Below are 9,887 nucleotides of genomic sequence, written 5' to 3'. Positions count from 1 at the left end.
TTTATTATTCTCTCTCTCTCTCTCTCTCTCTCTCTCTCTCTCTCAATAGCGCAAATTTTCTATCATATCGTATTTAAAATTTTTTTTTATGTTCTCAAGATATCATTAACTTAAAATGTTTACTTTACTTTAGATATTATTATTTAAAAATTTATATTTCTTAAAAAGTAAACTGTATTAATAATATGAAATAATACAAAATCAATATTCATTATTATTTGCAAAACTTATACATATATAAATAAACATAATAAAAAAGCAATTGAATGTATATATTACTGATACTATAATTACTATATTTTATTAAAATTGATAAATGTTGAAATTTTACTTTTTTAAGAAAAAATAATGCATATTTAAAAAAATATCTTCTCTAAAACTTTTAATTACTTACATGTTTATTTAAAGCAATCACTCTAATTTAGCAATCACTATAATTTAAATCAACTTTAAATCCTACATATTAGATGTATAAATAACTTCTTTCGCGACCAACTTTAGATGTACTAATAAAAATGTATTTAAATTTTGGCGTTCAATTATTCTTTCATTAAAATTGCTTAACTTGTATTTCGAAAGCTATATAACAATTTGCAATTAAATTAACTACATTTTTAGTTTAATTGGAAGTGAATGCTGAAAAAATATTGTACATATTCACGATTACACTTTTCATTATCTTTATAATCGCCACTCAAACAACAAGAAAAATTGATAAGATTTAAAGAAATAATATTGTGTGTGTTATCAAGAACCGAAATTGATTTAATAAATTTAAATGTAGTGATTTCAAAGAGAACAATAAATCGCTTTTCAAAGCGAATTGCAATATTATTTTACCGCAGTATTCGTAAACTGCCTGGAAGATTACAAAAAGTGATAGATTAAAAAAAAATACTACTGATTGAAATATTTGTTTATATTAATAAATATACTCTTAAAAAGATTGCGGAAACTTATGCATCTAATAATATCATTAATATGCTTAAAACAAAAAATTTATGATTCATTCATTGTTCCTCAAATTTATATATCCGTTCAATAAGCATTATGTAATAATGCAGTACCTTTCGATTTTCTTGTTCGCAACTTCAACCAAAAACCTCCATCCGCCATCATGAGAAACATTTTCTTGCTAAATACCAGAGGAATTCGAGTTTTAATGTCGGGTTCGAGATCGCAACGCCAAAGTAAATAGAACAACATGACTTTTGCTTGCATTAGAGCAAACCTGTTACCTATACAGATTCTGGGTCCGATACCAAATGGCATATAGACCGAGTTGTCTACATCACCATTAAGAAATCTGTCTGGATCAAACTTATCTGGATGCGGATAGTACTTTGGATCTCGATGCAGACTGAAATTCGGAATCCATATGCTATCTCCAGGCTTAATCGTGATCGGTTTACCATCCGGAGTCGCTGGTGGTAATTTGATTTCTTTAACGCATTTTCTATCAAGAAAAGATACTACTGGATACAATCTGAGAGCTTCACTTATCACAGCGTCCAAATATTTCATACAATTGATAGCCTCGTAGGTAGGCTTGCCGTTGGTCTGCCTAAGAACATCGTCAACTTCCTCTCTTAATTTTCTCTGAACATCAGGATTGATACCGATTTCATACGTTGTGAAACACATAGCTGATGATATAGTATCAAATCCGGCGAGAAAGAAAACAAATGCTTGGGCCGTCATTTCGTTAATGTCATATTCAGGGCCGATATTCTTGTTTCTGGTCTCCATCATCAATTGAATCATGTCCGGGCGAACAATTCCTTGCTCATCTCTGGTCTTCACTGTGGTGGCAACAATATCTTTGAAAAAATTCTCTACCTCTGGACCGAACATTCTCAGCTTGATGAGTTTCGCAAGTTGCGGAAAGTTTCTATGCATTAAAAACTTGAAAGCTAACCAGCCATCAAAATTTAATGCCTTCTTGCCAAGTAAAAAGAATTCGTTGTTCGGATTTTTAAAAGAATCCACTTCAATACCGAAGGCACACGTGGCCACTGTATCGTTAGTGTATCTAGAAAGTAAATCCTTCATGTTATACGTTTTGGCAGCTTCTTCGGTTTGCATTGCTACAAAATTGGAGAAGTTCTCTGCACACTGGCAAATAAGTCCAAACATCATCTTCATCTTGCTAGATGTAAAACTGGGACTAAGAAGTTTCCGCATTTCGCGCCAGTGATCCCCTTTTAGGTTAAACAAATTTCTGCCGGCTATCGGATCGAGAATTTCATTGACGAAACCATGGTGATCGCAGAAGTTATCAAACTGTTTTATAGCGATTGTGGAAATCAAATCTGGGTCACGAATAATAAAAATTGGCATTCTAAAATCGTAGAAACCGAAGAACTTTGCGTTCGAAAAGTGGTTATACATTTTTTGTTGAAGCTCCATATGGCACATACGTCGAAAAGCAAAAGGCGCCATGTTTCCCAATATTGGAATTGGTCGTACATGAGGAATTTTTAGTTGCTCGAAATAAGATAATTTAAAAAATAACTTATTTAGAATATAATACAAGCAGATACTCGCTGTTAGAATAAATAGAAGTAAAGTAAAAGGTTCCATCACGATAAGAATTTTTGGATTGACTGATGATGAGATACGCGTATAACGAACGAGATTCTGTTACTAACTGCTGTATGTACGCCACAATAAAATTAATAATATCAAAAGTTGCGTTAAATATAAAGTACATAAATGTTGCGAAGTCATATTTCTTACTGAAGCAGAACAACAAGTCACGATAACGTCAGAATAACAAATGACTCGGAAATGATTGAAAAATGAATTTTAATGATTATTCTGAAGTCATTTTGACATCTTAATGACTTGTTGTTCTGCTTGGGTATTATCTCTTTAGAGATAATAATATTCTTTCTTCGTCATTCTTCATAAATATTTATCTGGAGATCGTCTCGACCCTAAGAGAAGCGCAGTATTAATATACGACAGCTATCACTTTTTATTAAATGAATTAGATTAAAGAAAAGATCAATTAGAGAGTATTTTATTTTAACACACACAATATCATTATTCAATGTTTTTTAATGAAGTAATAGATACAATATCGTTTAAATAATTTATAATATTTATTATGTCTTTATTCAATTGGATACATAAGTCATAAAAGTATAATAGGAATTTATGTTTTATTTTTTTTTATTCTTTTGTTCTTTATATAATCTTATGTTTAGTGTATATTTAGTGTATTTTTAATTTATCGTGTATCTAGTAAAAATAGGAGTAATGCAACAACTAAATTTGTAACTGTTATTTTTATTAGAAATCATAAATATATATTTTTTATTTTAATCATACGTTTTTTATAGTAATACTGATACAAGATTTTGAAATTAATGTACCAAATGTATCTAACCAAAATAGAGCAAATTGTTTTTTTAACAGTTTGTAATATTATATAAAGATATTTTTCTTTCATAATTAAACAATTTTATTTTTATACGAATTTTTATTTATTGTTTATGTTTCAATATATATTTATGTTTGTGTTCAATATATACATAAATGTATTGTACTCTCACAAATTGACATCAATATAATCCTATAATATCCTATAATATAACGAATAATCTAACGAAAAATAAATTGAAAATTAGTTTTAGTCAAAAATGTATAGTTTCATAACAATTTTGTTAATCCGTCTTTTGTTTTTTTTTTCAAGAAAATATGATAAAATGAGATAAAATATGATATGATACTTTATACAATAAGGAAAATGATCAAAGAATATATGTGCAAATATGTCAGTGTTCTTTATAGGGGAGACCGATGCTTGTTGGCACAACAAGCAACTTGGCATTGCGTTCCATTTATGTATTTATGGCAAAGAAAATAATGGAAAAGTTACTGCAAAGTAACTTTTATAATGTATTTTTTATAATGTGAGTTCCTTTTCCTAAGTTTCATTTTAATCAAACAAGTTTATGATAAAAATCAAGCAAATGTTACAATAAGAAGAAGAGAAAAATTTGAGGATTTACATAATTTTTTTAACGTTTCATAATCTCGTAATAATATTCTTTATCTTGAGGAAGTAAATAAGGGATATATTATTAATTAATAAGGGATATATTATTAATTAAAGAAATATTTATATTACTATATGTAATTTTTACTTATACATATTACTTTGAGAAATAACAGTAATTTATTATAGTAAAATGATTAAAATTACATATATAGAGATAGGATATATAGGGATGCGTTTTTTTTGCTCATATTTTAGGAAAGATTAGCTAGACTTGCAACATGCGTGAACATTCAGTTACAACTTAATTCTGATAAAATATTTTATATTTAATATCTTTGTATTAAAATATATTACAATTAAAATAATTTATATTTATTTTTCTATAAAAATAACACTTGCTATTTGATCATTATAAAGTAACTTTAAAAAATATGTTTACTAAAAGAAGTACATATCTGCGATCTGCTTTTTATTTTTATTAGATTTTCATTAACTTAATAACTTATAATTTGTTGTACAGCGAACTTATACCGCGATATATCTACATCAATTTATTTCAATATAGGAGTAAGATGATTATACAATGCAGCATGTTCATATTTTATTTACTACGAAGAAACTATATAATAAACTATATAATGTACAGATGTAACCATTCCTGATATGAAAATACAATGTAAAAAAAGGATTTTTTTATCATATTAATATATTTTAATCAATTGATATATTTTAACCAATTGAAATATTTTAATTAATTGTTTAGAAAGCTAGTGCCGAAAAAGTGAAAAATGTGCTGAGCATTAGTTTCCTCTATTTAAGGCTAAGATTTCAGATTGTTTAAATATTATTATGTAATTTTACTGAAATAACGATTTAAAATTTTATTTTCGATTATGCTATTGAAAGTAAAGATTTTTCATTTTAAATAAACTTTTTGTTGTGATATCAATTTTATATTTATTTATAAAAATTAGATTTAATTAAAAAAGATTGTTAAAATTGTTTGAATCCTTTACATATAACTTTTTGTAAAGAGACAATAATTTGTAAATTAACAATAATTAGAAACTGCTTATATCTATTATTTTTTTATATATCATTTTTTATATATCAAAAATTCACTGAACTAAAATATCTAACATCAATTTGTACTGCACACAATATCATTTTGTATTATACTTTAAATATACTTTATGCAAGTGTTACTAGCTTAAATTTAATATAAAATTTATTTTTATTAATTTATTAATTTATTAATTTATTAATTTATTAATTTATTTAATATAAAATAAGTAAAACATCAACATCTATTACACATTATTTTTAAAACTTATCTATAGTAATTTATATAAATAAAAACAATAAAAAAAAATTGTATGTTACATTAAGAGTACAAGAATTATTGTGTGTTATAATAACATTTTAAGAAATGAAGTGTTAAGAAATTTTTACTTTATCTTTTTTTAATAAAAATTATACATATTTAAAATAACAGCTTTTATAAAATTTTTAATTTTTTACACGTTTAATTGAGGAAAAGGTGAATTTGTACATGTTTAAAAAGAAAGCTCGTGTTATAATTTAAAAGATATTTTAAAAGATATTTTAAAGAGATTTAAAAGATATTTTATGTATATAATTATTTAAAAAGAATGTAAATATATGTATTATTACTATGTGTACTATCCCTTAATTTTATGTCTGTTCGATAAACATTGTGTTAACAGAAGCCTACAATTTCTTCACTCGCAACTTTAACCAAAAACCTCCATCCGCCATCATAAGAAGTATTTCCTTCTTTAACATCATAGGAATTCGAGTTTTAATGTCCGGTTCGAGATTGCAACGCCAAAGTAGATAAAACAGCAAGACTTTTGCTTGCATTAGGGCAAACCTGTTACCTATGCACATTCTAGGTCCGATACCAAATGGCATATAGACTGAGTTGTTTACATCTCCATTAAAGAATCTGTCTGGATCGAATTTATCTGGATGCGGGTAGTACTTTGGATCGCGATGCAGACAATAATTTGGAAACCATACACTATCACCAGGTTTTACTGTGATCGGTTCGCCATTCGGAGTCGCTGATGGTAATTTAGTTTCCTTAACACATTTTCTGTCAAGAAAAGGTCCTATTGGATATAATCTGAGAGATTCATTTATCACGGCATCTAAATACTTCATGCAATTGATAGCTTCGTAGGTAGGTTTGCCGTTGGTCTGCCTAAGAACATCGTTGATTTCCTCTCTCAATTTTTTCTGAATATCCGAATTGACACCGATTTCGTGCGTCATAAAACACATAGCTGTTGATATGGCGTTATATCCGGCGAGAAAGAAAACAAACGCTTGAGCTGTCATTTCGTTAATGTCGTACTCACGTCCATTATCATTGTTCCTTGATTCCATCATCAATTGAATTACGTCCGGGCGAATAATTCCCTGCTCATCTCTGGTCTTCACTGTGGTGGCAACAATATCTTTAAAAAAATTCTCTACTTTTGGGCCAAACATTCTCAGTTTAAAGAGTTTTGCAAGTCGCGGGAAATTTCTTTGCATTAAAAACTTAAAAACCAACCAGCCATCAAAATTGAATGATTCTTTGCCAAGTAAAAAGAACTCATTGTTCGGATGCTTAAAAGAATCCACGTCAATACCGAAGGCACACGTGGCCACTGTATCGTTGGTATATTTGGAAAGTAAGTCTTTCATATCATACGTTTTGGCAGCTTCTACGGATTGTGTTGTCACAAAATTGACTAAGTTTTCGGCACACTGGCAAATAAGTCCAAACATCATCTTTATCTTATTAGATGTGAAGCTGGGACTAAGAAGTTTTCGCATTTCGCGCCAGTCATCTCCAAGCAAGTCAAATAAATTTTTATTTGCTATCGGATCAAAAGTTTTGTTGGTGAAACCGGAATGATCGCAGAAATTATCGAATTGTTTAATGGCGATCATGGAAATCAGGTCTGGATCACGAATAACGATGACTGGCGTCATAAAATCGTAGAGGCCGAAGAACTTTGCGTCCGGAAAGAGATTGTACATTTTTCGTAAGAGTTCCATATAGGATATACGTCGAAAAGCAAAAGGAGTCATGTTACCCAATAATGGAATCGGTCGCAAATGAGGAATTTTTAGTTGTTCAAAATGAGATAATTTAACGGATATTTTACGTAAAACAAAATAATATAAGCAGATGCTCACTGTTAAAACAGTGAGAAGTAAAGTAGAGAGTTCCATCGCGATATAAATTCCAAATTGACTAGTGATGAAATGCACTACGAGCTTCTACTACTGATTATGTACATACGTCGTGATATATATATGTTTACTGTACAGTAAAAACACTATAAAAAAAAATCTTTCTTCTTGAACGAGCTCTTTGTTATTTTACTCACTCAAAAGAAAAACATATTCTGCCTGAAAAACATATTTAGCAGTTCCGTGTTATGTCTGAAGATTTCTATTTATATATGATCTCACACGAGGATACTCTACAAAGTAAAGGAATTTTGCATAACTAAAAATGCTGAATTTAGGATTGCAATCCTCTCAATATTAGAAAAAAATGTCTTACATATACTGACATGCACGCATATTTTAAATGACAAATTTCTAACAATAAAATAAGCGTGCCGCTAGTATATTGTATATCCTCTTATTTTAAAAGGCTATTTGAGTTATTATGAGAATTTTTTATAGAGGAAGGATTAATTTTTAATCATAGCTCGTATGTCCTCATTTTTATAGATGAATACCTGTTATAAATACACTAATTAATGTAAGATTTTTTTGCTTAGAGGAAATGCTAAATGGAATTTTCTCCTCCCACTCTTCCTGTTCGGAGCAGAATATTTTTTTGGGTGTGTTTATATAAGTTTATATCAATACATGGCATTGTCGCTTTTGTTAAATAAATAAGATTAGAGTCATTTATAAGTCAATTATGTTTTATTTTAATAATCAATTCAATCTTTTCTAATGAGATAATAAATACAATACTCGTTTTTATATAGTCTACAAGAGCTGTCCAAGGTCGAGATTTTTTGCTTGAAATCATTAATAAGTTTTGATCTGTGTCTTTCATTATATTTAAAAGTATTTTGTTATTAATATTATAAAATATTATAATATGTTTACTATAAGGTATGAATAATAGTATTTTATAATATTAGTAACAGAATACTTTTAAATATATCCTATAGGCTTATATTTATTTAATATTAAGTAACATTAATTACATTTAATATTCTAAGAATATGCTTAAGATATTACTTAATATTAAATAAATATTAAAATTAAAGAAATATTATACACTCTATAGGGATAGTAAAAGACATAGGTCAAAAACTTTTAACGATTTCAGATTAATGTCGTCTTTCAAATCAAGCATCGGACGCTGTGACAAAACTGCAATGAAGTGTAAAGTAGAAATGATAATGGACGTGAATACCTATACATTTCAATTTCAGACAAAAAAATCCCAATCTTGGACAATTCTGTAGCGGGATTCTCTAAACGTCTTATTGATGATTGTCGCTGTCGTTAATTAGCGACAGGACAATCGTGGAAGAAAGTACGACTCTCATTGGCTGTTGTTAATTAATATATAATAGCGACAATTATCGTTTGGAAAATCCCACAACTGGTCTATAATATTTTCTAATTTTTATTGTGTCTACTCGATTTGTTTATACAAGGTATATCTGTCCATGAATCACATACGATGTGTGTTAGCGTTGATGATTCATTTCAATACACTTACAGGTAAACGTCTAAACGTAGTCTGTAATTGGCTATATGTAAACTCTTATCTATATCTAGAAAATTATTGCTTGAAATAAAAAATTACAAATAATTGTTGTTGAGTATAACATGAATGAATGAATATAAATATATATATATGGTAAGTATAACAGAAAATAGACTAAATATATAAAAGAAATTATGAGCGATGAGCGTGATTCAGTTATAATTAAGAGGATAATGTAATTAAGCGGGATAAATACAAGAAGGAAAGGGAAAACTAAGTTACGAGTAGAGAGAGTGCAAGAGTGGACGAATAAGAGTGAATGGATAAGTTGTAGAAATATAATAATTGTAAACCAAGTTCAAGTTTATGATTGTTGGCAGAAAGTAAATTAAGCTGAATCAGAAATTATAAATTTGTTTCTTTATTTTTTACCGTTTTTTTTGTCGTTATATATCACGTCTTTTTATAATAATAATATCACAAAATTTTGAAATCAATATATCAAATATATCTTGAAGTAAAATCCAAAATAGAGCAAGTTAATTTTTTTTAGCAGCAATAACATTTCTAGCAGTATGTAACATTATATTTATATTAAACGTGTTTTTATTTATTGATTAGATAATTTTATTCTTTATATCAATGTTTATTCATTTTTCTGTAATATACATTTAAATGATACGGTTTATTAAGAATACACATCAGCATTTTGTTTTTTATTTCTATTATGATTTTTTTTTATTAATTTAATATAGATCCATTTGTTCTACAGGCAACTTACATTGTGATATATATTAATTAAAATTTATTGAATTATCGAAACAAGTATTATATAATGCAGCAACTTCGTATTTTATTTATTACAAAGTAACAAGACAATGTACAGAACCATTCCTAACATAAAAATATATTGAAAAATTTTCTTTATCATATTACATTTTATCATGGTACATATTTTAATCATAATTAGTTGTTTAAAAAATTAATGCTGAAATTATAAAAACTGTGCAACAAGCCTTAATCTCTCCAATGTATAATTAAGACTGTAAATTATTGAAGCAATATCAGGTAGTTTTACTAATACAAAAATTAATAACTTCTTTTTAAATTTTAACT

At 27.7% G+C, this 9,887-nt stretch overlaps 2 protein-coding genes across 2 annotated transcripts in view; both read right to left on the bottom strand.

The window, feature by feature from the left end:
- The window catches only part of LOC105619175 (dynein heavy chain 1, axonemal-like), a 166,845-nt gene that overhangs the window by 55,100 nt on the left and 101,858 nt on the right, over positions 1 to 9,887 (bottom strand). The gene's annotated exons all lie outside the window — the stretch shown is intronic.
- On the bottom strand, positions 5,741 to 7,258 carry LOC105619011 (cytochrome P450 9e2-like). The gene has a single exon (XM_012200539.1). The coding sequence runs from the start codon at positions 7,256 to 7,258 to the stop codon at positions 5,741 to 5,743; it is 1,518 nt and encodes a 505-aa protein (XP_012055929.1).

This window comes from Atta cephalotes, assembly GCF_000143395.1.
Source record: "Atta cephalotes unplaced genomic scaffold scaffold00019, whole genome shotgun sequence".
Classification (NCBI taxonomy): domain Eukaryota; kingdom Metazoa; phylum Arthropoda; class Insecta; order Hymenoptera; family Formicidae; genus Atta; species Atta cephalotes.
Note: the sequence above shows the minus strand (reverse complement) of the source record. Positions and strands in the feature narration are given on the sequence as shown.